Raw genomic sequence first — 27532 nt, 5'->3', positions numbered from 1 at the left:
CCTGAGTGGGAGTGGAAGGAGTGGGAGCAGCTCCACAATGGCCAGGAGAGCTCGAGGGAGAGGAGCTGGGAGGCACCTTCCTAAACCAGAGATCCTGCTGCCTGCCACCCTCCTGTCCAGAGCTGCAAACCCCACCAAAAGCTCTCCACGAGAGCCGCGCACCAACTCTCTCGTGCTGCTCCAGCCTCATCAGTCACACGTCAAAGCCATTGTTTCAGATCTAAGCAAAAAAATACTTTGAGACCTCAAAAATTAGGGTTTTTTGAAGTAATTATCTCCCTCCTCCGTCTCTGAGACGAAAGAAACCCAGGCCAATTATTTCTTTGAAGGCTAAATATTTACTCCCAGGTGAAGCAGCTTGGGCTGGAGGGGAATTATCCAGCTCTGATGTCATCTCATGCCCAGGAGCCAGAAAACCCGGATGAAAACAGGCAGGAACAAACAACAACAACAACAACAGGGTGTTTTCTCCTGGAAAAACCTCTCAGAAAGGGATGAAGTTGTGTCCAGAACACTGTGCTCCCATTCCCTGCTCCTTAGAGAAGATGCTTAACGAGGGCACACGTGGAGTGTGAGGGAACCTCTCCGAGCAAGACCCGGCCTTGGGAAAGAGCCAGGGTCTTATTCCAGAGCTCTGGAGTCTGTGGGGTAGGTGTGGGAACTCCTCCACAGCAATTAGCCTGCCCTCACAACGACTGGCAATCAATCAATGTCAACTCTTCGGTTTTTTTTTTAAAAAACACCCTCCTGCCTTATTTACATCCCAGGATTTCAAAGCTCTCTGCTTTTGTCCCCTCCAGCCACTCTTCTTTCCTGGTGCCAACCCTCTGGTTCAGGGCACCCAAAGGAAAAGCAGGAGCTGTGTCGGATCCCACCGCGGGGTGACTCATCCCTTCGGAAAACCAGGAACAAGAGCGCTCCCCATTCCCTGCCTCCAGTTTCAGTTGCGATCCCATCTCGCTCATGACAGCATGCAGGAATATCTCCTCGGGGGATCTTCCCGTGGGACCTCACCCCGACACGCATTCCCACAGGACTCGTTCTTCGGGAGCGCTGGGTGTCAGCGGGGCAGCGGGAGCCCCGGCGCCGCAGCAGGGCCGGCTCCGAGTCGTGCCCCGCATTCAGCGCGGCGGAAGAGCTCCCTGGGCTGCAGGAATCGCCGGCCTGGGGCGGAGCAGAGGTCTGCAGAGCCCAGTATCCTGTTTATGCTGCTCCTCTCCAGCCCCCAGCACAGGGAGAGCGCTCGGGCAGGGAAGGAGGGACGGCAGGAGCCGGTTTGGAAGGGTGGGGTTCGCCTTCCCCCGGTTAAATCCCCAACGCCTGAATTCCCCCTGCGGGAATCCCTCAGGGAAAGCAGAACACAGGGAAGTGTGGATGGATAGCCAAGCACCAAGTGAGGTGTCAGAAACATCTGGATTTTGGAGGACTTCAAGTGCGAGACAAGAGACTACTTTAAACAATGTCTGAGCAGTCCACGATACTTGGAGCACACGACAGGGAATTCTGTGCCCAACAAGGAATGCTGAGCTCCTTTTCTCCTCCCTCCTTCTGCCAAAACAGCTGCTTTAACACAGATTTCCCCCCCCCGCCCCAAGAGCTTCCCCCAATTCTTCTGCTTTCCTCAAAGTTATTTTAGTGGAATTCAGAAATTAAAAGGAAAAACTCAAACTGTCATGGGTGACATTTCCAGCACAAAAACCACTGTGGGAAATAATTCGTGGTGTTTTCCTGCCCGGCTGAGGGTGCCTGGACAGCAGGAACGAACCTGCTTTCCCACGCTCTCCCACCTGCACGGGCTTGTCTGCTCCACTCCCCAAAATACCTGGAGTGGGAGCCACTGGAATGAGCACAGAAAATCTCAGCTTTGGGACAATGACTCTCACCACGGAATCACAGAATGGGACCTTAAACACCGCCCAGTGTCACCCCTGCCATGGGCAGGGACACCTTCCACTGTCCCAGGGTGCTCCAACCCAGCCTTGGGCACTGTCAGGGATCCAGGGGCAGCCCCAGCTGCTCTGGGCACCCTGTGCCAGGGCCTCCCCACCCTCACAGGGAACAATTCCTTCCCAATATCCCATCCAGCCCTGCCCTCTGGCACTGGGAAGCCATTCCCTGTGCCCTGTCCTTCCATGCCTTGTCCCCAGTCCCTCTGCAGCTCTCCTGGAGCCCCTTTAGGCCCTGCAAGGGGCTCTGAGCTCTCCCTGGAGCTTCTCCTCTCCAGGCTGAACAATCATCACATCTTTCTCAGCCTTCCTGGGACTGAACAATCCCAACTCTCTCAGCCTTCTCCAGGCTGAAAAATCCCGATTTTCACCGCCTTATCAACGCAGGCTCTGGTGGCCGCAGGGAAGTGTCCCTCACCCTGCCTGGCAGGAACCAGCAGGGAGCAGCTGCTCCTGAGAAAACCCACCCAAGGTGGTGCTGAGGACACAGAGACTGCCACAAAGCAGCCACACAACCCGACACAACCCGAACCCCGGTGGGATAACGCTCAAACACAGCTGGGCACACCGAATGGAGGCAGGCAGCCGTGGGCACGAGCCACGAGGGGTGGGGGCAGCTGCCAGGGCTCACCTGAGGCCAGGGGCCGGATCCACTCCTTGCTGTTGAGGTCCAGTCTCCAGAGGTCATTGAAGGCGGCGTTGCAGCTGCTCTGGGTGCAGCCCCCGAACACGTACATGGACTGGTTGGCGTCGTAGTAGCACGCACCTGGAACAGCAACACAGCTCTGTCACTGCTCTGCTTTGGGGGGACACAGCTCTGTCACTGGCCTGAGCCTCGGGGGACACAGCTCTGTCACTGCTCTGCTTTGGGGGGACACAGCTCTGTCACTGCCCTGTGCTTTGGGGGACACAGCTCTGTCACTGCTCTGCTTTGGGGGACACAGCTCTGTCACTGCTCTGCTTTGGGGGACACAGCTCTGTCACTGGCCTGAGCCTCGGGGGACACAGCTCTGACACTGCCCTGTGCCTCAGGGGGACACAGCTCTGTCACTGCCCTGTGCTTTGGGGGACACAGCTCTGTCACTGCTCTGCTTTGGGGGGACACAGCTCTGTCACTGCTCTGCTTTGGGGGACACAGCTCTGTCACTGGCCTGTGCTTTGGGGGGACACAGCTCTGTCACTGCTCTGCTTTGGGGGGACACAGCTCTGACACTGCCCTGTGCTTTGGGGGGACACAGCTCTGTCACTGCCCTGTGCCTCAGGGGGACACACCAAGATCAAGCCCTTTCCTCCCTGGAAAAAAGCAGCCAGGCTGCTCCAGCTCCCTGGAACCACAGGGTATCCCTGAGCAGGGTGAAGCTCCAGCAAGAACCTTCCCAAGAGGATTATCCCCTCAAGCAGAGCTGCTCCTCAAAGGGCAGAGAAAACTGCCTTACAAGGCTGTAATTAATTAGCTTAGCTGTGATTAAGGCGCTCAGCCCGCTGACCTTCCCTGAGCTGGCTCACGCAGCTCACAGACCCTGCTCTGTGCACCCAGGGCTGGGGGTTCGTTCTCTTTTCAGGATTTCACCCCATCTCACCTTAAAAAGCCCCACTAAAACCCAGGATCTCCCATGAGCATTCCCTCTGCTCCCTGTGGGAAAGGATCAGGCAGCAGGATGGGGAACAGGGAGGGAACACCACGTTTGACAACCCCTCAAAGATACCCAGGGAAATCAAGAGCTTTTGGCCCCAAAACAAGTTCTGCAGCAACAGAAAATCCATGGAAGTGTCTGCAGCATCCAGGTACCTCTGACAAGAAGGAACTTCAAGATAAGCTCATCTTATCTGCCTTGGAGGATGGGCAGAATTCTGGGTTTCCTGTAAAATTCCACGTGGAATAATCCCACAGCAAAATCATTGAAACTGTGCTTTCCTGCTTCTTTTTAGAGTCATTTTAAGCTGCTGAAGATAAGGAAGGCAGAGCAGCTTGAGGGGGGGAAAAAATATAGGGAAAAAGAGGAAAAAGAAAGCCCAATGAAAGCTGGAGTTTATTCCAGGCTGTAGGAATTTCACAGTGGGGTTGTCGGGGCTGTTCTGTGCTGGACTTTGATGATCCTTGTGGATCCAGCTCAGGATATTCTGTGATTCCATGGTATATTTATATATAGTTTATACCAGGCGTGGAGTAAATCAGGGGGAAATTGTGCACATCCCTGATGGGTTTAGGGATTTTTTGTGTGGAAAACACTGAATGGATTTAGTTGAGGTTTTTTTATGTCCCAGCAAAATTCAGTGACCCCCAGAGTTTCAGTACTGCAGAAGTGGCTTATCTTTGGAAATGACTCAGTAATTCTGATGTCTGAAGACACTGATGCTCCAAGAGAGCAGAGGCAGCTGGCTCTCACCACATTCCTGACTCCCCCCATCCTGAGTAAGGAATCACCAGGGATTTTCACCTGAAGCAGCTGATAACCAAAGCAAAGGTGACTGGGAAGGGAAAACCGAATGGAGAGCACGTTCCCTTCAGCACAATCAAAGGACATTGACTTCTGAAACCTGGAGAACATGAGATAAATTAACCCATCCAAGTTCAAGGGTTGTTCACTGGGGAGACGGGAAGGAGCCAGCTGGGCTGTAAATCCCATCCCCACAGGGGCCTTGGGTTGGAGGGTGACAGCCCTCGGTGCTGGCATTCCCAGCAGGAGCTGCCAAGCTGCACCTTGAGCTGCTGGCACCGCTTGCCGGGGTGGGGCTGGGATTTGGAGGGATCCCTTGGGATGGTGGCGCTGGGGAGGAGGGGCTGGAGATGGAAACACGGCCAGCCCTGCACTCCCCCAGGGAAACATCCCTCAGGAACGGGCTGGGCTGCAAGGGACCTCAGTGCCCATCTGGAAGCACAGGCAAGGACACCTTCCGCTGTCCCAGGCTGCTCCAACCCAGCCTTGGGCACTTCCAGGGATCCAGGGGCAGCCCCGGCTGCTCTGGGCACCCTGTGCCAGGGCCTCCCCACCCTCACAGGGAACAATTCCTTCCCAGTATCCCATCCAGCCCTGCCCTCTGGCAGTGGGAAGCCATTCCCTGTGTCCTGTCCCTCCATGCCTTGTCCCCAGTCCCTCTCCAGCTCTCCTGGAGCCCCTTTAGGCCCTGCAAGGGGCTCTGAGCTCTCCCTGGAGCTTCCCCTCTCCAGGTGAGCAGCCCCAGCTCTCCCACCTCCCTCTATATCCATCTACACCTCTATCTCTTTATTCCCTAAAATGCCATTGTCCTGCTCCTTGCAGTGCAGGGCCTGGCTGCAGCCAAAATCTTGGGGATATTGGGCAAGGCTGGGTGCTGGGAGGAGCTGCAGCTCTGCTCCAGGAGCAGCCCATCCTGTAAAACAAACATTCCAGCCTTCACCGCTCCCTGCCTTTGTCAAACCCGAAGATCACTGTCATTACTCATCCTGGTGGTGCCACCAACCCCGGGCTCCGTGGAAACAAAAACAATAAATTCAGTGCTTAAAATTAGTCACTCCTCCAGCAAAGGATCAATATCCCTGGCACAAAGGTCGGCATTCCTTTGCTGCCTTTCCGTTTCTGCATTCCTGAGCCTCCTGACATCGTTTTCCACTGCGGGCAGTGATTTCACCCCGTGAGTCATCGCCCTGCTATGACCCCGCAGGTTCATGCATAGAACTCGGTGACTCCTGCAAACATCACCCAAAAAGCCCCAGATACGGAGGATTTCTGCCCCGGAACACCCAGCATTATGGATATTTCATGCCCTGCAGTTCTGCAGCTTCAGTCAAACCCTCTGGAAAAGCGATGGCTCATCCGCAGCTCGTTCTGAGCTGTGTGATCCCTCCCCACGGCGGCACCCTCCATTCATTATTCCTCATCCAGCACTTTTCCCATTCCTCCCTTCAGGACTCAGAGCAGACAGGTTGACCTCCAACTGCTTAAAATTCCCCCCTCCTTGTCCGTTTGTGCTCCCTGTGAGCACTTCTGGGATAGTTCTGACAATTCTTGGAAGAGAGAGCGAGCCCCAGACAGAGCTCTGATGGTGGCAGTGACTCGTGCCTGGGCAGTGACGTCTTCCCACAAAAACTGGCAAATCACTCATCTCAAAAAAGGGCTCTGTGAGTCCTCCCTGCATCCCTCCCCACACCTCCTGTTTCCTCCACCTCAGCTCACCGTCATCCCTTGGGATTTTAGGTGACAGTTCAGAGGTTTCAGTTTGAATTTCTGGAACTGATGATTCGCAGCTTCGCTTTAACGCTGGAATCTCGCCCGCAGGCACGGAACGCTGCTGCAGGGAAAGCAGAGGCTGCAGATCCGGGCAGCTGCTCACAAACCAATCCGTTTAAATCAGCAAACAAGTTAATCCAGATTAGCTTTGTGCCCACAAAGTGCATTAATAATGCTGCCGTGGCCACCGGGGCCGGGCAGAGCCGGGGCACTGTCACCGAGCGAGGCTAACACGGATTACACGCTCCGAGGGCAGTGGATTTAGGGAGACAACTCATTCTGGAGCCAGGAAGCCCCTAGCAGGCAGCAGGATAAAGGAAAGAGCACACAGTGCTCTTTGGGGCAACTCTGAGCCTTTTCCAGGGAATTTCTAGCTGGCCTGAGTGCTCAGCACTTGCAAAAATGCAGCTAAAATTGAGGGGAAATGCATGCAAATGCCAAGTCGTTCATAAGCACTTCCCTAACGCGGCTGCTGAAAATGAGCTGTGAGCTGTGGTGCCTTTTCATCCTTCAGGAAGATGAGGATATCTCAGAAGAGCACGGTGACTTCACCAGAGCTCCCTGCAGCGTCTCCCGGACTTGTCTTGGCAGGAGGCAGCGCAGCGGCTGCCTCATAAATTATTACTTGGGAAGATGAAAATGTAATGCCTGCTGCTCTTGGAACGGAAGGGCTTGCACCGTGTTTATTTTGCCTTAGAAAAATGCAATTTGCTCCCTGGAAGAGCTGTCTCCCAGAGGGCTCAGACCCCGCGCTGGAGCCACAGGATGGAATTTTTGTCGTGTTTTTTTTGGCGGGGCTGGGGCAGCTCAATGTTACTCCACAGCAAAGAGCAGGGTTTATTTCAGTATCTTTCCCTCAAAGGCACTTTTTTTTCTTTTCCCTTTCTGTTCTCTTCCGGAATCTTGGAAGGAGGGGAAAATTCACCCAAACACTGAGTGGTGCTGTTGACTGAATCACTCCCATCAGCAAATCCACCTGCAGCTCTGCTTGGTTTTGAACCCAGCAGGCTAGAACGGCCCCAATTTTCCTCACAGATGTAGAGGACATGCACAAGCAGCTGGTGCACATCCTGAGTGCTGCACTTCCCAGAACTCACTGGCTTTGATGGGAATGACTCCAGTCCAGTGGCTGAGGGAGGGACACAAAGCTCAGGCCTGGGTCCTGGGGGCAGCTTTGGGTCCCTCAGGACAAGACAGACCCTGAGGGGCTGGAGCGAGTCCAGGGCAGGGAACAGAGCTGGGAAGGGGCTGGAGCCCCAGGAGAGGCTGAGGGAGCTGGGAAAGGGGCTCAGGCTGGAGCAAAGGAAGCTCAGGCGGGACCTTGTGGCTCTGCACAAGCCCCTGACAGGAGGGGGCAGCCGGGGGGGTCGGGCTCTGCTCCCAGGGAACAGGGACAGGAGGAGAGGGAACGGCCTCAGGCTGGGCCAGGAGAGGTTTAGATTGGATACTGGGAAAAATTCGTCATGGAAAGGGTGGTCAGGCACCGGCACAGACTGCCCAGGGCAGTGCTGGAGCCATCGTCCCTGGAAGTGTCCCATGGCATGTGGATGTGGCACTTGGGGACACATTTAGGGTTGACTCCATGATCTAGGAGAGTTTTCCATCCTTAGTTCCAAGAAGGGGAGCTGCAGAAAGACCCCTGCACAGCCAGGAAGCCCCAATCCCACCCCACTTCCACTCCACCAGCATTTCCTAGGATCAACGAGCCCACCAGGACCAGCAGCTCCCAAATCCCTGCTCTTGTGCCAAGTGCTGGCAGAGCCGTGGGATGAACACCGGCGGCGACGGGCGCGTGGGGCACTGCCAGACCCCGAGGGAGGCAGCTCCCACCAGCATTCCCAGAGGATACTCACTGTGGGAGAAGCGCTGGGTGATGGGGGTGCCGGGGTAGGGGTAAGTGCGGCTCTCCCACTGGATGTTCCCTTCCTGCACTGCCTTGATGAAGCCGTGGTAGCACTGATGGGCCACACCTGGGGAGAGAACAAGGCCGTCAGCGAAACTGGAACAGCCGGAGCAGCAGACTGTGCCCGCACGGCGACAGCGGCTCCACGGAACCCGCGTCTGCGGGTGAACACGCTGGGAATTCGGGCATCAAAGAGAGCACAGACGAGGGAACTCTGCAGATGTGGAGAGGAGCAACGAGCACTGGCCCGGGTCACGCCGTCCCCGGCAGCTCCGGCTCGGGAAGCTGAGCCTTTGGGAAAGGAAGGAAGCACTGGGATGCTTTGGAGAGCTGGTGTTCAGCTCTCTGTGCTGCACCACAGCCCCTGCTCCCCTCACCACACCCCGAGGAGCAGCATCCCTTCCCTCAAGGGACCTCAGAGGACAAAAAACGCACAATAATCAATTTTTAAGAGTGTGGATGCAGCTACTGCCCAGGGACCTGAAGAAAGTAGGAGAGGAGATATCAGTGATAAAAATCAGCAGGGATCCTCCAAGGCTGCCACTAATTCTGTGTGAGGATGCTGGGAGGGGCCAGAGGCTGCTGCCTGAGGAGACAGAAGGGTTTGGAGAAGGCTTTTGGCAGCAGCAGCAGCTCAGCAGACACTTGGTGGCACCTGCACTGAGGATGCCACAACCTGCCAAGAGTTCTTCCCCAAGCCCTGTGCCAGGAACACCCTCAGCAAGAAATCCCATTCCAGGATACAAAGCAGGAAGGGGTTTTTTTAATAAAAAAATAAAGCCTGGGGTCCTCAAGGAGCTGATGCCTGAGAGTCACACGGGAAACGGAACGCGAGCTCCAGGCCTGCACAGCAGATGTATCCTGGCAAACAGGAAAAATTAACCAGGAGAACACAAATCAATTGTTTACCTCGAGTGACCTCGCTGGGCACAGCTCACACGTGGTGCTTACAGACCCTTTTTTGGCTGGAATTGCCCCAGAAGGGCCCAGCTGCCCAGCACCACTTGCCCCCTGAGAGGTGACACAGCCCAAGGCCACGCTGTGCCTCGGGCTGCTCATCCCTGCACTCCAGGGGTGTTTCCCACATCCCTCTGGGCTGAATCCCAGGTGTTTGTCCATTCCAGCTGCATCCCTTGCAGGCCACTCCAGGAAACAGCCAAGCAGCCACTCCGGGGCTGCAGCACTCGGAAAAGGCCTTTCCCCAGGGCTGTGGGCAGCTGCTGCCCCAAAATTATGCACAGAAAGTGTCATTTTGGGCCATGCTCCCTGCTGGGTAGCTGTGTTTCTTTAACCTCCTGCTCACCTCTGGGCCAAGTGGGAAATCAGCCTGGAATCTGAGCAATGCTTTCAGGTGAGGAGAAGTCCATAAATGAGCCATCACCCCACAAACAGCCAAGGGCATTCCAGAAGGAACACATTCCCCTCGTGCAGCAACGTGTCCCATTTCCTAGGATCTAACTGTGCTCTCCTCTGGAACGCCTCGTTTTTTAAATGAAGCTCGTGATTAAAGCGTGCACCCAACAGAACTGTACCAGAAACCACCCCGTGTATTAAAATAAAATGAAGCAGAAGGCTCTGCTCGTATCCTTGTCCAAATTCTCCCTCCTTATTTGCTGTGTCATACTTCTCCAGCACGAAAATACCCCCACGAGGCTCTGGAGTGAATGCTGTGTGGAGGCAAAGGGAGGATCCGTGTCTCAGGGCTACTCTTTCAGGAAGCTGGAATATGCACATCTCTACTCATGCAGATTTTATATTCCACTCATCTCCAGCAGAGCCCTAAGAACCAGAGCTGGGGCTGTTTCCAGCTTTGGGAATGTTAATTACTGAGCAAGACGCAAACGAAGCACAATTAAAGCCACATTAGCCATGGGACACTGGCAGGGGCTCCGGGGAGGAAGCTGTGATCCAAGTGCAGCACTGGGAGCATCCAGACGCAGCAAAGGAACTGCTCTGTCCTGGGTCTCGGGCTGTGCTTCAGTTTGGGCTGGAAGGGACCTCAAAGCTCATCCAGCTCCAAACCCCTGCCGTGGGTGGAACCTTCCACTATCCCAGGTCACTCTGAGCCACGTCCAGCCTGACCAAGGACAGGCCAGGGAGGGGAATCCACAGCCTCCCTGGGTTTTCCACCCCGAGAGAGGCTGAGGGGTTCAATTCTGCACCGCTACAGCCCCACCTTGAGCAAAGCCAGTGACCCCAGGGATGTCTCTGGGACTTCACACAAGTCAGATTTCATCTGAGGGGAAAACAAGAGGCAAAGGTAAAAGAGAGCTGGGCTCCAGATCCCTGTTCCCACAGTAAAAGAAAGGCACTGCCAGCACTGTACCTTTGATCAGTCGATACCACTGTTTGCAGACGAGGGCGGCGGTTTTGTGCTCCTGGTAGGGAGAGAGGAAGGACAGGATATATTCCAAAACCTCTTCTGGGAGCTCCAGCATCGATCTGTTGTGCCTGGGCTCCTCTGGCTCCAGCTTGGCGTGGGGCTCGTCCTCCTGCTCCATCGTCCCTTCCAGCACAGCGTCCTCTGGATCCACGGCCATGAACCCATCATCGTCACTGTCCGAGGAGCTGGCCATGGCATTCCACGTCACCGCTGGGAAAAGGGACAACGGGCAGGTCACAGAGAGAATCAGGAGCACCAGAAGCACACTGAGAGGTGTGTGCCACACCAGAGGGCTCTGGCACAGCCAACACCGAGCGGAGGACGTGGGGTCTGCAGCTTTGCAGCAGCTGAGGGAGGTTTAGGAACGGCGTTTTCGCAGGTCACTCCATCTCTCCCCACCCTGCTGCTGCCTCCAGTCGGAAGCAGAGAGCCAAAGCAAAGCCCTGGAGCTGCTGCTCCCTCGCTGGGCATGAGGAGACATCGCCCTGCCCTGCACCGTGGGGCCCAGATGGGATGGGAAAAGGGATCCCTGTGGAATCCTACCCAGGCTGAGACAGGAGCACAGCGACATTCACAGTTCCTCCACCCCTGTGGGACCTGTTCTGCCAGCAAGGCTGTTTTACCCCAAACAACTCCCTGTGGGGGAAAAATTCCCTGCCTCTTGCCACCCCCCTTCTCCTTTCATTTGTGAAATACCTGCACACAGCCCTGGCTGGCAGAAGGTGAGGAGAGCCAGTCCCTGGGGATTTACTGCTGATGGAAGGCTGGGATATCAGAGGTTGTATCTCCAGCTATTCCCAACATCTCAGTGTAAGGCGACGCCTCGATGAATCGTGAAATAAATCCACCTTAACGAGGGGCTGTGTCCAATTTGGGCAGCTGGCACCCTGTGAGGTTAAATCCAGGCCTGTTGCTGCAGGACAAATCCCTGGACTCTATTTCCTGGGAAGCAGCCAGCCTGTCTTGAGGAGAGCAGCAACAGTTTCCCCTTCCAAGGTGGCTGAGCAAACACCAAGGGAGGCAACTGCTCCCTCAGTGCTCCTGGATCAACAGCCCAAACCACAGGAACAGGCCCTGAGGATGACACGGGGCTTTCTTTTCCCTTTTATCCTTTCCTAGCATGAGGAAAGGACCCAAACCAGGGCGAGCTCCCAGCCCTTGCATCACTCAGCATGAGCTTCTCCCAGGTCCCCGAGGCAGAGGCTGCCCAGCCATCCCCTGGTCCTGAACTGACCAGGATTACTGGATGCAGATTCACACAGTCCAGTAGGATAAATCCAACCTGGAGCAAGCTCAGAAGCTCAGGAAGCAAACCAGCTCCTCGAGAGGGAAGACAAGACACAGCTTTTCCCCAGTATCCTCCAATATAAGAATATTATTATTTTTTTCCAAACCCTTACTATCCCAGAAAATCCAGCTGGAATGAATTTAAGTTACTGATGTCACAGTTTAACGTGGGTTACTCAGCAGGATTAAAATCCTGATCTAGAAATACCCTGATACAGAAATATCCTGATACAGAAATATCCTGATAAACAAACCCTGTTAAACCACATCAACATGGGTCATCGACCTGATTGATAAACATGGTTTATCAGGAATAACCTGAGCTGTTGCTACAAACGCAGAGTTTTCCCATCCCAGCAGAGCCGTGGGAATAGCAGGCGGTGGAGACAAGGAGCGGAAAAGCTTTCCATGGCAACCAGTTCAGGGCCAGGAAAATGACAGGCGGCAGCATCAGTCCCCACTTCTGTCACGTTCCCTGAGGAAGCAGTTGGGAATATCCACGGGGCTGTCAATCTTTGGGAGGAAGCACGGCGGAACTCGGCGCAGAGCTCGCATCCCAGCAGATGCTCCGCACGTTTCCCGTGTCAGAAGTCCCTGCTGGAGTCGGTGTTGTGACAGGGGAGGCTGGAGCCCAAGCGCTGTGACACAGGCGCTGCTGCCGCTGCCGGGAACCCGCCTGACGCAGCAGAAAAGGCACGGGGACTGAGGAATGGAAAACGGGGCGGGAAAGTGGAATTGTGAAAAAAAAAATGAAAGAATGGAGGGCTGCGCCTTTCCCAAGCAAAGGCATCCATGGCTGGGAAGTGCCTGTCCTGGATTCCGTCCTGAGCCAGCGCTGCCAGTGCTCCAGCCTCAGACGGGGCTGTGCTGCAGCCTTGGGATGCTTGGAGGGTCTGTCCCTCCCTCACGGCCCGGGAACACGGAGCAGCTCCCCAGGAGCTGTTTCACACCCCAAAACATGCCAGAATCCCGAGCAGGAGGGCTTTGCCTCCGGCCCGGGGACAGTGGGACCCTGCGGATGGCGATGCCAGGGCTGGCGGGTTGTCAGGACCACGTGTGATCCCAGCAGCTTTTATTTGTCCTTTGTCCTTTAAATAATGTCCAAATCCTGCTGGAGGGAGTCATGGGAAGTGCGGGAATGCACACTCACTATAAAGAGGGGTTTTCCAGCTCGTAAATCTCTATTTGGATCCTCTGGAGTGGGCTCGGGAATAACCCCACACAGCAGGCTGATCCCAGGCACAGAACCACAAAAATCATCTCTAAGGCCGGTTTTAAAACAGCAGGAGGAGCCCCAGACAGCAGATCTGAGGATGGAGAAGCTCCTCTGAGTTTTGTCTGCCCTTCCCAAGCCACTTGATACAAATATTCCAAAGCATCTCCTTTGCTAAATCCTTGTTTCCTAAACGTTTGAGCATAAGGAATAACCATCCTCGGAGTTTTCACACCCATGCCGTGTTCTTTTTCGGAAGGAAAGCAAGACCAGCAATAAACTCAGCTCCCAAAAGGCTGTCAAAATAACCCTCCAAGCCTGACCTGCCACGGATGTGGATTTTGTTTGCAATGATGGGCAGGGAATAACCACCCCTGGATTGCAAAGCAAAGCGCTGACCTAAAACCCTGCTGCAACACAGAAAAGTGAAAAAGAACCTGGGCAGCTGGCAAGAACGAGCTAAAGCATCCCAGCCGCTCCTGTTGCCAGCTATTCAGCAGAACCTGGGAGAAAATCCCACACCTGGGGTTTTACTGGTTATTCCAAGAGCAGAACCAAGCATTCCTGCATTTTCTGGGGATGCAAGAGGTGCTTTCTGCCTCATTCTGGCTCTCCAGGTGCTCCCTGCTTGCACCATGCTAGGCTCCACTTCGTACCTGAGCTAAAATGAATCTCTGAGCACTCAAAAAGCTGCAACAAAGAGATTTAAGCAGTTGTGTCTCATCCCAAAGTAGCTGCAGTCCAGTTAACTCCGGGATTGGCTCGATCCCTGTAAATACCAACACAGTCCCCCAAACACTCCCTTATATTCTGCACCCCAGAGCCCTCCTGATCCCAGAGAAATGCCTCTATATTCCAGCACTAGGAAGGTTTTGGGGCGTTCAGGAATCAGCCCGGAGCTGGAGCAAGGAGGAATTGCAGCTGCTTCCAACAACCCGAAAGGAAACGCGGGAAGGGCGCTGGGAGCGGAGCTCTGCCGGCGCCGATGGAATTTGCCTGCCCTTTCCTAAAAGCTGCATCTCTGCCAGCTGGCAAAACATTTCATAATCCTTTTCCTCCTTTCAGAGCACTTCAATTTTCCCTCTCTCCCCTCCTGAAATTAGTTAAGAACCTGCTATTTATTCCTAAAGTAATTATCTGGAACAAACAGCTGAGGAATACAAAATGCAGGCAAAAATAACCCCACCGGGTTAGAGCACTGCTCAAAACCTGCTCCTGCAAATTTTTTCCCCTCTTGATCCAAGGAGGTTTTCCTACCTGCAGGCACCTCTCCCCGTCCCATGGACCCCAAATCCCAGGCGTGGGTGGCACTGGTGGTTCCCATCTTGGGCTGCCTCCTCTTCTCCACAACTTCCAGCTGCTTTAAGAAGCACTTGAACCCGCAGGGTTTTTGACCTGCCTTTTTTCTGCCCCTCTTTTACGGATTTTAAGGGAAAAAAGCCTCCAGGGCAAAGCTGTTGAATGGCAATGAGAGGCTGAGCCGCGCTCCTGAGTCAGAGCCCTTCACACACGGGGAATGCTCATCCTCACAGGCCACGAGAAGTGGAGGAGCTGCGCTGTTCCCACGGGGAACAAAACATTCCAGGTGTGTGAAAGGACCCAACCCTGGCTGGCCGAGGGCTTGGGCTGAAGGAGAGAGGCATTTAATTGCGCTTGGCAATCAGGAGCTCTGGTGGTAATTTAGGGGTGGAAGGCAGTGACTGTCTCCAACCTGCTTCAGACTCTTCCCCATACTCTGGAATCGCCTCTTCCGCGTGCCAGCGGCTCCAGGAGGGCACCTGGGGAGACACTCACACTTCTGGCTGATTCCCTTCCCCAGTTCAAACAAAAATCCTCTTCCATCAGACAGAAACGGTTCCTTTTTCCTTGAAAAAAGTTCTATCTGTGTAAGAAGGATTCTTTATACATTTTTCAGTATTTCAGCGCTTGTCTCCCCAGCTGTGCCATCAAGGACTTCACCTGCGGCTTTCCCTGCTCCCAGTTTGGCCCTAAAAGAAGCCCTGAGGCCTTTTCTGGGGTGAAAAGAGGAAAATCCAGCACTGTTTCTGAGGAGAAGCACACTATTTCATAAAAGCAGCTGCACAGGGAGGAGAGGTCCGTAGGGATAAACACCATTAAATAAAACCATGTTCCCGGTCCTCCCAAACCTGCAGCAGCTGGAGCTGATCCTTTTGGAAATCAACTGCCGGGCAAGCTCAACGATGGGGAAAAAAAAGCAGATTTTAGTCAAAAAGAAGAAAAGAAAGCCTTTGGGAAGCTGTGGGATGAGCAGTATCCTGTCTGTGCTGAGCGAGACCTCGGGAATACCAGCACCATGGATGCTCCTTATCCCTGCAAAACAGGCAATTCCAAAAGTTCTTCGAAGATCAGCTTTCCCACCTTTTTTTTCCAACAGGAATTTGTTTTTCCTTCATACAAGTCACCCAGGAAAAGAAAGGATTCCTAAATTCTATCCGCAAGGTTGAAAATCCCAAAATTCCTCTGTCAGCACAAGCTCCCTGTGCTGGTTTTGCCTGCTAGAACAGAGGGTTTAGGGACTTTGGGAAAAAAGTCCAAATTACATCATTTTTACTGCTGCCCATTGTCCTGGAACAGCATCACTGCAGCTGAACTTTGGTTGGTATTTCTGCAATAAAAAGGTGTAAAGATCCCAGGAATTCTTCCCAGCCCAGTGATGTGCTGACCCTCCACTATTCCAGATTCCTGCTTGTTTTTTTCCACGCTTTCAGCTAAAAAACGAGCAGCAATGTAACATTACAGAGCAGGATGTACTGCACAAACAGCACAGCAACCTACCAATAAATCCTGCTGAATCTGTTTGCCCGCAAAATGAGTGCACTGAAAACCAGAATGAAAGTGTAGGGGTTTATTCTGGATTTATTCTTGGAATACAGATCAGGGAGCTGGTGTTTGAGGGAGTTTTTGGTGTGGGGTTCAAAGGAAAAGGGGAGGCAGCAGAGTTTAATGACACCACACTTGAGGTGTATGTAGGGAAACCACTATTATTATTATTATTATTATTATTATTCCTCAGAAATGGCTCCAAAGCTTAATAAAATATTAATAAATATGCAGGGAATTTATAATGGGACCATGAGGAAAACACTTCAGCTGACCCAAAATCCAGCCCAGTTTTGCTCACATGGAAAACCAGTCTGAAAACACAATTCCTGTGAGTTCTGTATTTCCCTTCCCACACCAAAAAAGACAATCCTTAAATATCCCTGTGGAATGCCATGAAAAAAGCCCAAATCTCCACCATCCACCAACCCCTCCACTTGTTACTGATGTGTTTGGGATTTGGAGAATTCCCAGGTTTTTAGACAATATTGTTATCCCCAAAACACCTTAACTTGTTTCAAACCTGCCAAAACCTGGCCTGCCAAGCCCTGGCAGCACAAGAGGAGCTGCTCGGGTGCAATACTCGGCTGCTCCCTCTTCCCTTGCTCCTGAAATCCCCTAAATTTTGTAGGAAATGAGGAGGATTTCGGGCTCACATGCTCCCTCTGCCGGCTCCCGCCAAGCCCTTAATTCCAATTATCCTCACCTCAACTTCTCCCAGCAAACAAATCCTGTTCCATTTGCAAACTGAACTCCTTGTGAGCCCCAAAACTTGGAGTAATGCCTCATCAAGCAAATAAAAGGCACTGAGGCTGGAAAACGGAGGTTTTTCCAAGGAAAAGGGCAGCTGCTCCTCCCAGTGTAACATCCGCTGTGGGAGGATGAACTTTACGGGATAAAAACATCCGATGGGATTTATCCAAACCTGCTCAGGATGACTTCCTGGCAAGAAATCCTGAGCAAACACACACCGGGAGTGTGGGAATTCCTGTCACCTCTCCCTTCATTAGGAGAGCACAGGAGCTCCCGGACAAGCTCTTGGAAAGCTGTGGATGATTCTCTGGAGGACAGCCCGTGAGAATGTCACAGCATTCCCCGAGTTCTACAGACACCCGAAACCTCCCAAAGTCACCCAAATTGGTTCATCTGCACAAACGAAGGGAATTTATGACGGAACCGCGAGGAAAACATGGCCGCTGACCTAAAATCCAGCCCACTTCTGCTCATGTGAGACATCAGCCTGAAGACACAGCTGCTGTAGCTTCTGGATTTCCATTTCCATCCAGCCCAATGCCCACATCCACGTTCCAACTGCCCGGGCGGAATAATTAAATGAGAAACGTGGACGTATCTTAGGAAGGGGCTTGCTAATGAAACATCCCAACATCCTGAACGACTTCGTTCCCCATTTTCTGACGGGCTGCATTAGGCACCCGCCCGTGGGATTACTGGGCCACAATCTGCTCTGTGCACAGCAGAACCGAGGGGTGCCGAGGGCGTCTCCCAGCACAGCTCCCCGCGAGGCGCTGGCCCCGGCGGAAGCCGCGGTGCCCACGTGTCCCGCGAGCAGCGCCACAGGAAAGGCGAGTGCCGGAGCTTCCTTGGCCAGGAGAGCCCTGGATCACATCCACCCCTGCAGCTCCTCCAGCCCAACAGGCAGCTGGGCCAGCAGGAAAATGGCATTTCCTACCCCTGCACCGCTCGGGATGGGAGGGTCAGACCTCTTCCTCCTCTGTCTCCAGGATTTTGAGCTCTCTTGCCTTTGCTGAGGACACTCCCAGCCCGTCTCCATGGAGCTTGGAATGATTTGAGTTGTGAGGGACCTTAAAGCTCATCTTGTTCCACGGGCAGGGACACCTTCCACTATCCCAGGTGGCTCCAAGCCCCGTCCAACCTGGCCTTGGACACTGCCAGGGATGGGGCAGCCACAGCTGCTCTGGACAACCCTCACAGGGAAGGATTTCTTCCCAAAATCCCATCTGAACCTACTGGATCCCAGAGCAGGATCTTTGAGACCTTGCTGCTCCTGCTGAACCAGGCAGGGAGGGGCAGCAGGATCAGGAATCAGTGAGAGGGAAAGCAAACGGTGTAAGCCTTGTTTCCAAAAATCCATCGAGGGACGGACACACAACTCCCTTCAGAAACCACCAGCACTTCCAGAGGCTGGGAACAACCATCATTCACACCCTCACTGCAGCACTGTCCACGTAAACCAGGCAATCTCTGGTGGGACAACCAGGCAAGATTCTGGTGTCCAACACTGCTGCAAAATTCAGGTTTAAAGTCTCGCTGTGGGAATGAAGGATGGGGTTTCAGGAAAATGAAGTCAAGCACAGCCAGGTCAAGGTCAGGGTTTTCCTGCTGTGGGTGCTCACCCTCCAAACTCTGGTTCTCCATCACAACGTGGTCTTTGGCAGCACTCACACATCCATCACAGAATCATGGAATTGGAGGGGCTGGAAAAACCCAACACAATCATCAAGTGCATCGTTCCCCCAGCACTGCCATGCCCCCACTCACCCACGTCTCCAAGTGCCACATCCACTTGTTTTTGGAACACTTTGCAGGGCGGTGACTCCAGCACTGCCCTGGGCAGCCTGTGCCCGTGCCTGAGTGCCCTTTCCTCATCAAGGACCACACAGAATCCCCGAGGCTGGAAAAGCCCTCCCAGACCATCGAGTGCACCCTGTGCCCGATGCCCACCTTGTCCCCAGCCCAGAGCACTGAGTGCCACGTCCAGGCCTTCCTTGGACACCTCCAGGGATGGGCACTCCAGACCTCCCTGGGCAGCCCCTTCCATGAGGAAATTCCTCCTGGCCTCCACCCTGAGCGTCCCCTGGCCCAGCCTGAGGCCGTTCCCTCTCCTCCTGTCCCTGTTCCCTGGGAGCAGAGCCCGACCACCCCGGCTGCCCCCTCCTGTCAGGGACTTGTGCAGAGCCACAAGGTCCCCCTGAGCCTCCTTTGCTCCAGCCTGAGCCCCTTTCCCAGCTCCCTCAGCCGCTCCTGGGGTTCCAGCCCCTTCCCAGCTCCGTTCCCTGCCCTGGACATGCTCCAGCCCCTCCATGTCCTTCTTGTCCTGAGGGTCCCAGCACTGCCCCAGGACCGGAGGTGCCCCAGCAGGGCCAGCACAGGGGACGGGCAGCGCCCTGGGCCTGTGCCCACACTGGGCTGGGACCGCCCAGGGGCCGTCAGCCTCTTGCCCACCTGAGCACTCCTGGCTCATGTCCAGCCGCTGGCACTGGCAGAGGAGGAGTTGGGGGAGTAACAATTTTATTTTTGCCACAAACAAAGTTATTCTTCAGCCCAGCTTCACCAACCATGACCTTCCTCTCTCCATTAAAACACACAAGTCACGAACAGCCTCCAGCCCTTTCACCTGAAGCAAAGATGAGCTCAAGGCTATTGACTTTCAAGCCATAAAAAGAGAAGGATATACTGGAAAAAACCCCGTTTTATTGCAGCCTGGGTGGCCAAGGTTTGATTTGAATCGATACCCAGAGCTTTCAGACGCACTGCTGACTTGGCAGCAGCGCTGATGCAATGTTTTTGTTAGCAAGCAGGACACCAGGATATCCAATACCATCTCCACACGGCCATCATCAGGGATGAGCACCACAAACTGATCTCAGCTCCTGGGCTGTGACAGAGGAGCGTGTCAGACACACCCAAACAGTGCTTTTGTGATGCCCACTGGCTGTGTCTCTCATCAAATCCATCTGGGTGCCACCTTCACACCCATCCCTGCCATTCCCGAGGTGGAGCCTTTGATGGAAGCTCCCGGCCAGGATTAACCACCCCAAGCAGTGCCCAGGAGCCGGGCTGGATCACACGGAGGGAGTTTAAAGGCAGATCTGTTTGCTAAACACACTCCAACCGTATGGAAGGTATTTTCCCTCTCTCAGGTGGAACAAAAGGAGCTTCCATCACAGACAGACACCTGGTCTGGCCACAGAGACACAACCTGAAACACATTCCAGACTTCCACATTCCAGCAGCTAACCCCATTGTGCAGGTAAAGGAACAAAAGCCACGAGGAGCTGGGGTCAAGCAAACCCTGACCAGCACTGGCATTCCGAGAGCAGAGGTTTCCAGTTCCCTGAGCTGTGCTGCTGCTCCTCCAGAGTTCAGATGGATGTGCAGACAGCTGGAAACAGAACCTGAAGGGAGCTGACAAGAAACACTTTTTACCAAAGCCTGGAGTGCCAGGCCAAGGGGGAACAGCTTCCCACAGAGAGGAGGTTTAGATGGGATATTGGGAAGGAATTGTTCCCTGGGAGGGGCCTGGCACAGGGTGCCCAGAGCAGCTGTGGCTGCCCCTGGATTCCTGGCAGTGCCCAAGGCCTGGGGCTTGGAGCAGCCTGGGACAGTGGAAGGTGTCCCTGCCCATGGCAGGGGTGGCACTGGATGGGCTTTAAGGTCCCTCCAACCCAAACCATTCCACGATTCTTTGATGCCCTAATCAAAACCTAAAAAGGTGATGGGAAGGGTGGTATTCCTGAAAAGCAAACACAGTGTTCAGCGCTTCCATGACCCCCATGGAGGTGCTGGAGTGCAAACTCCAAACGAGCTGGAATTCATGGCTGGGCTTTTTTAGCAGAAAACATGAATTAGGGAGGGCAGATGCCCGCCAGCCTCTGTAGATTTCAGGCTGTGGAGGCCTCGCTGTGCTGTGCAATGGGGATGGAGAGAAGAACCTACGAGCCCAAAGGTCCATGGCCGAGATGTTGGTGTGGGCAAAGGGCAGTGCCAGAGTTTGGGAAAGAGGGAAATACTGGCTTCAAGATGGGACTGACTTTGAGGCATCACAGTTCCTTGCTCAGAATCCCAGGGGGGTGATGTGAGCTCCGTGACTTGCAGCCAGACAGCATCCCTTTGATTCCCTGTCAGTGGGGCTGGGAGCTGTTCTCCCTGAGCTCCAGCTCCTGCTGAACACATTGCACGGAGCCACGGAACAGCCTCAGCTGGGAGGGACCCACAAGGATCATCCAGTCCAGCCTCCAGCCCTGCCCAGACACCCCCAACAACCCCACCCTGGGCACCCCTGGCAGCCTCGGGGCCGTGCCCATTCCCTGGGGAGCCTGGGCAGTGCCCAGCACCCTCTGGGGGAAGAACCTTTCCTGATATCCAACCTAAACCCGCCTGGCACAGCTCCAGCTGCTCCCTCAGTCCTGTCCTGGTCACAGAGCAGGGATTGCAGCTGCCCCTGCCCACTTCTCCCACAAACCAGCATCTTGGCGGGAGGAAATCCCAATGAGTTCCCAGCAAACAGCAGGAAGTGAGCAACAGAGGACTGCTTGGAATCTTTGAGGGGGTAAAGCAGATGGGAAGGGATGGCTACGAGGTGCAGAACAGCCCCGGGGTGGCGGCAGTGCAACCCTGTTATTACAGAACTGGAAGGACTGCTCTGCAAGCCCTCTGAGCCCAGGCTTGGAAGGAGGGAGAAACTGGGACTAAATCCCCAGGGAATCTCGGCACAGAGAGGTGTGAGGGGATGGGAACAGCACCCACAAAACACCAGCAAACCCCAAACACAACTGAGCCAGGACAGAAAAATACAACCCAGGGATTCCATTTGAAACAGATTTCATGAGTTTGACCCACCCAGTGGGCTGGAGGAGGATTTGCTGCAGTTTCCACTCATTTGAGCGGAATAAATAAGAGCATTTGCTCTTATTTTGTACAGGATTTTCTTATTCCTCAGCTAATGGGAAAGACTATGCATGGAGAAGCAGAAGCACAGGATGAGGAAAGCAGGAGCTATCCTTCCATCCTTTTGTGCCATGCCTCGAGCCTGGTTTGGGGAGGCTTAAATATTAAATACTAAGAAAGAGACAAAAAAAAAAAAAAAAAAAAAGGCAGTAAATCCTTATTATGTTAATTAGCAAATAAAAATTCAGGGAAATCGTGCTAATTTCAAATTCATCTCTACCATTTAATGACAAAATGAGCTCCCCAAGAAGTCCCTTTGTTACCATCCTGTCACCCCAATAATCACCTTTAACCGGCTCCGTTCCGAGCAGGAGAACCGGGCAAATCCTGGATCATCCCATCTTATGGAACCCTGGGATCTCAAAGCATCCAGGAATCCTGTTCAGAGCAGGCTAGAGCATCCCCTGTACCCCTCCCAAGCCACAACGAGTCAGCATCCACAGAAACCTGAAGGTCTGGGAGGTTTCAGGAATTCCCAGCAGCTGTTGGGACTGGGAAAGAAAACACCCGGCCCAAAACCAGCTCTGGGAAGAGCAGGACGGATCAAAGGCGGCTGCTTGGAGGAACTGAACTCAATAATTCCAGAATGGACGCAGTGATGCTGCTCCAGAGGGAGCTGCACTTGGTTCTCTCCTCTCTCCAGGTGCTCTGGGCAGGTGGCAAAAGGCTCCGACGTGCACCCAGCACCGGACACAAGAAAAACCAGCGACTCCCAGGGCCAGCCCCTTCCCTGGAAGCTCAGCATGGGGTTAACGGCACCCAAAGGGTTCATGAGTCTCTTTTAGCACAAAGAAATCTCTTGGATCACTGCAGGTTCTCCAGAGTGACAAAAACCCAGCTGGAATGATTAATCCGTGTCCCAGATTCCCTGATGTGAGAAGTTTGGGGATGGACAGTTCTTCCCACACTGCACTGAGAGATTCTGACATTTCTGAGCTGCTTTTTACCCAGAAAACCCCGAATCATTCCTCAGACCAGAGATGATCTTCTGCCCACTGCAACCTAATGAGAGTCAAAATTATGGAATGGTTTGGGTTGGAAAGGACCTCAAAGCTCATCCTGTTCCCTGCCACGGACAGGGACATATCCAGGTTGCTCCAAGCCTCATCCAACCTGGCCTGAACGAGAAGCTCCACATCAATAAAAGCAGCTCTTCCAACTTACCTTAAGCCTCCAAAACCCCAGATTATGACAAAACTTGCACAAGCACAAGACAAAATGAGCCAGGGAAGTGCTTCCAAAGGAGTCTGGAACCCGGAGAGAGATGCAGTGTGCTGGAATTGCCAATTGCTGGTGCCTGAACTGCATCCATGGGGGGAAAACGAGGATTCTCAGTCACAGATGTTGCAGTGGGAGTTCAGCAAGCAAAGATAAATATTTAAAGATTGCCATAGAAATGGGGGAGAGAACACAGTCCAGAGCAGCTCCTGAAACAGCAAATTCCTGAAGGGAAGAGCCCTGATTCCTGCAGGTTGCTCGACACGAGCCACGATTTTCACGTGGACGTGTCACCCCCGCTCTGCTTTGATCCGGCGACGCGAGCGAGTTCAAAAGGAATTCTGACCTGGATTTCCCAACTCCATCACCAGCTGCGCTGGCTGCTCCGGGCAGCACAGCCCTGATGCTGCTGGAGACAGCCCGGAGAGACGCCGGCAGCGCCACTCAGGGCGGAGAGCGCGCTCTGGAAGGAGCCCCGACGTGGAGAAGCCCCCCTGGAGCACACCAGCGCTTCCCTGAGTCCTCCTTCCAGCTTTTATCAGGATTTGGGCCAAACCTGAGCCTGGCTCTGGCTCCAACACCTTTCCTAAGCCCTCACAGCCATCTCCAGGTGATGCTGCCTTTCCAAAGTCAAAGCCCGAAGCTTACCCACCTCCAGCCTTAGGAGAATCCATCAGGGTAAAGCCTGAATGGATGTTTTCCAACAAAGCCTGCCCTGACGGAATACACAGGGAAAAATCACTTCCCTCGGAGGCGCAGCTCTGTTTACACAGAGAGTGGGAAGCCTCTTCCAGCAGCCCTCGCTCACATCCTGTGGAAGTGGCTGGGATGGAAGCGGGCTGTGCCCAAACCCAACGCCTCTTGGAAGCCCTGGAAACAGAACTTCACAGAGCAGCCGAGTGCTGGGAATGCACAACCAGACCGTCCCCGTCCTCCCACTCCAAACCTGCCGCTGCTGTCGCTCCTGGCAAACGTGAAGATTGCTGTACACATTAAATTCCCTGGGATTAAGGACGGGATAAGGAGCACATCCCGGCTCTCCTTGGGAGCAAACACCTCTCCAGAAGGTGCCCGATGCAGTGGCTGAAATCCCCAAATCACAGGTCACACACGTTCAGCAGTGGGAATAAACCAACCCCACCTTCATTCCAAGCCCAGGCAGGGCAGGAACACGTGTCCTGCAGGTGAGATTCCTTCAGGGGCTCAAACACAGGGAAAACCGGAGTCCAGGGGAATAAAGGCTGAAGTAAACTCAAATTAAAATTGAAAATCGCACATGCTGCCTGTGAAAATCCACGAGAGAAAATTATAAAACCGTCCAAAGCCTTTCCGAATCCAAGAGCTTCACCTGCCACCCCGGAAAAGAAACGCTGCCTGGGTGGAGTCACCTGTCAGGGAAAACTCCAGGGAACACAGCAGGAAAAACACGCACAAACATCCCTGCTATGCCAAAACAACCGCGGGATGTGGCTCTGCCGCCGCCTGAGCACGGAGACACAGCAGCCCTGGAGAACAGGATTGAATCCAACACGATGGAACAACACCGTGGGCAAGGCTGGCACCATCCTGCCTTGGAAGGAAGTGTCCAGGTTGGATGGGGCTTGGAGAGACCTGGACTAGTGGAAGGGATGGTCTGTAAAGCCCCTTTCCAACCCAAACCCTCCTGGATTCCATGAAATAGCTGCAGTTCTGCTCTCTTCTCTCCCAGCTGTGACACCAAGGAAAGACCAAGCCCAGGGGGACACAACCCAAGGGAACAATCCCTGTTTTCAGCCTTCCTCTGGCATCAGCATAAGGAAGAGGAAGGAGGGATGGTGGTGGGAACACACAGGGCTGTGGGAATGGGGAAACCTCCCACTCTGGCACTTGATCTCCAGAAGGGCCAAGCCCCGGCTGTGGTCCCTGTGTCGCGATATAAAGCACTTTGTCAGGACACGGCAGCCCTCGAGCCGGGGCCTCCCGAGCCCGCCCGGGAGGCTCCGCTCCCGAAGGACAAGGTGGGAAACGGCCCCTTCCCAGCCAGGGCGCGGATCGGGGTCAGCAGCACCTCCACGGGAGCTCGCTGTAATTCCCGTCCCTTTTAGCCAAGGGGAAGCGCTCCAGCTGCTGACCCGAGCCGGCTCCCAGGGATGACTAAAGCCACTCGAACACAAACGGCATTCCCGGCGGTGCCGGGGTTATCTCCCTTCCCCGTTCCGCAGACAAGCATCCCGGCTCCCCTTTTGTTCCCGCTCCGAGCATTCCTCAGAGTTCGGGTCATTAACAGCGAGACACCCCAGCTCTGCTCCCGCTCCTCCTGAGAAATGCCCTGCCCCACGGGAAAACCCGACTGGAAAACGCGGCTGGAAAAGCCAAGACGTTTGGGCAGATGAGATAATGCTCCTGCCGAGCCCCTGCAGCGGCTGCTCAGCCCAGCCCTGCCGCGACAAGAACGCGAGCCCAAATAAAGCCATTCCCAAAGCTCCGAGCGGAGATCGGCAGCGGAGACAATGGGGAGCAACACCCCAAAGCCCCGGGCACCGAGCCGGGCACCGAGCCGGGCACCGAGCCGGGCACCTCGGCTGCTCCAACACCGCAATTCCAGGACCGAAATCAATGGATGGACACACACCCGGCAGGCGGATCGAGGGGAGATGCGGATTCACACGGAGTTACGTGGAGAACAAGCGGAGACTGAGCCTCACCTTTGTTTTCACACGTACCCAGTGCGAGCTGAGGTTTTGGGGACACCCCCAGCGCCCCCCAGCCATGTCTCCCTCCCCCCAAAACCCCGTATTTTCCCCCCAAAAGGCCATGTGTGCACCCCTCCAAAGCTGTTTCCTCCCAAAAAAGCCATGTTCTCCCCCTAAAAGCCGCATTTCCCCCCCAAAAAAGCTGTTTCCCCCCACCGGCGGCACTGCCAGCCTGTGCCATGGCACTGCCCGACGCCAGCACTGAATTTTGGGGAAACGGGGCTTTTAGGGGGGAAATGGGGCTTTTTTGGGGGGGGTGAGGGAGGGGATATATGTCTTTTTGGGGGGAAGGATGGAGTTTGAGGGGAAAACACGGCTTTTAGAGGGGAAACATGGCTATTTTGGGGAAAACATGGCTTTTAGGGGGGAAAACAGAGATCTTAGGAAAAAAATGTGGCTTTCGGGGGGAAACACGAGGTTTGTTGGGGAAACATGGCTTTTAAGGGCAACGTATGGTTTTTTTGGGGAAACACGAGGTTTTTGGAGAAATGCCTTTTTTGGGGGGGAAACATGGATTTTAGGGGAGAAAACATGGCATTTTGGGAAAGAAACACTGGTTTCAGGAGGGGGAGCTCGGCTTTTTGGGAAGGAAACAAGGCTTTCAGAGGGAAAACACGGCTTTCGGGGGGGCAGGCTTTGCTTTCTCCCAGCCCTGAGGGAGCCCCCGGGGCCGCCTTCCCCTCGCACCCCGGAGCTGGGAAGGGGCTTCCCCCCTCCGAGAAGGGGCTACATCCCCCGTGGGCTCTGCCCTCTGCAGCGACCCCCCCAAAACGCTGTGAGGGGCTGGGACAGGGGCTCCCCCCACCCTCCACCCTCAAATGTGGCCCCCTCCACACCAGGCCTGTCCCGCCCCGAGGGGCCCGTCCCGCCGACCCGCTCCCCGGGGAAGGGCCCCACCCAGGGAAGCCGCACCGCAGGGCCGCTCTCACCTGCCGCCGGGCCGGGCCGGGCCGGGCCGAGCCGGGCCGGGCCCTCAGGGCTGCGGGCGGCGGGGCCGCCGCGTCGCCCCGGTGACGGCTCCGACCGGCGCCGCCATCTTCCCTCCCCGCCCTCCCGCCGCCGCCCCGACCGCGCCGGCCGCGCACTGCGCAGGCGCGGGCCCGCCCCCCGGCGTCACGTGACGATGGGGCGGGAATGCGGGGGTGACGTGATGGTGGAGCCATGATGGGAAGGTCAAGACTCCGCTGCGGGGCGCAGCGCGGGGCCCGCCATGTTTGGATGGTCCCGCCGCCATGTTGAGACGGTGCTGCCGCCATGTTGGGAGAGGCGGGCGGGCGAAGCCGCCATGTTGGGGAGGTCGGCGCTGAGGCGGAGGTGCCAAGGCGGATCCCGTTCCCGGTCCCGCTCCCTTCCCGCACCGTCCCGGTTTCCCATCCTCATCCACAGCCCCGGGAGTCGCATCTGGGGCACGGTGACCCTCCCTGCCCGCAGGGGTGCCCCTCAGCGCCTGCTGCAGCCCCGCCATGTCCCTGCGTATCCCTCACAGACCTGGAGCCTCTGCGGGCTCGGCAGGCAGGCGGGATGTGACCTGTCCGTGGAGGACTGGGGTGCCCCTCTTTCCATGGAGGTGAGGAAAGGAGAGAGCGGAGCCCATTCCATGGGGGAACATCCCTGTGGGAGGCTGTGCTTTGTCACCAGGTCCCGCTGGGTAGTTCTCTGGGGACATTATTCTCCAGGGAAAAGGGAATCACTGCCACGCTCTCTGTCTCCCACAGACCCGCATCCCACATGGAGGAGCCCGCACGGCATCCCGGGCACACACCGTGCCCGAGGGGATGCTCCAGGAGCCTCGCGGAGAGCTGGGATCGCCGGGGAGGAGCCATGGGATGTGTCCCAGATGCCTTGTGGAGGGCTGGGATAACGTGGGGGGAGCCGTGGAGTTTGTCCTCCACCAGGTGAGTACCCAGCCAGCCGTCAGTGCCACATTCCCAAAGGATCCCAAAGGTTTTGTGGGATGCGCTGCGTCAAACAGGGATGGGAAGGGGATTTTTTTTACAGCAGGGAAACGTCCAAGGGAACGCCGCTGTGTGGGATCGAGCCAAGCATGCCAGGCACTGGCTGCCGGAAAACTCGGTTCCTGCTGCCCTCTGGA

At 55.0% G+C, this 27532-nt stretch overlaps 1 protein-coding gene across 1 annotated transcript in view; it reads right to left on the bottom strand.

Annotated features, from left to right (window-relative positions):
* Positions 1–26492, bottom strand: part of FBXO42 (F-box protein 42) — a 45573-nt gene extending 19081 nt beyond the window's left edge. The window contains exons 1-4 of the mRNA XM_082295656.1: positions 26370–26492; positions 10384–10650; positions 8008–8124; positions 2578–2712 (exon numbers count right to left, since the gene is read on the bottom strand). Of these exons, the coding sequence (XP_082151782.1) occupies positions 2578–2712; positions 8008–8124; positions 10384–10633 (502 nt within the window). The 5' untranslated portion in view covers positions 10634–10650; positions 26370–26492. The remainder of the gene's footprint in view (positions 1–2577; positions 2713–8007; positions 8125–10383; positions 10651–26369) is intronic.
* Positions 26493–27532: the final 1040 nt, after the last annotated feature.

This window comes from Coloeus monedula, assembly GCF_965178545.1.
Source record: "Coloeus monedula genome assembly, chromosome: 22".
Classification (NCBI taxonomy): Eukaryota; Metazoa; Chordata; class Aves; order Passeriformes; family Corvidae; genus Coloeus; species Coloeus monedula.
The sequence above is the reverse complement of the archived record's forward strand: the minus strand, read 5'-3'. Positions and strand labels throughout refer to the sequence as shown.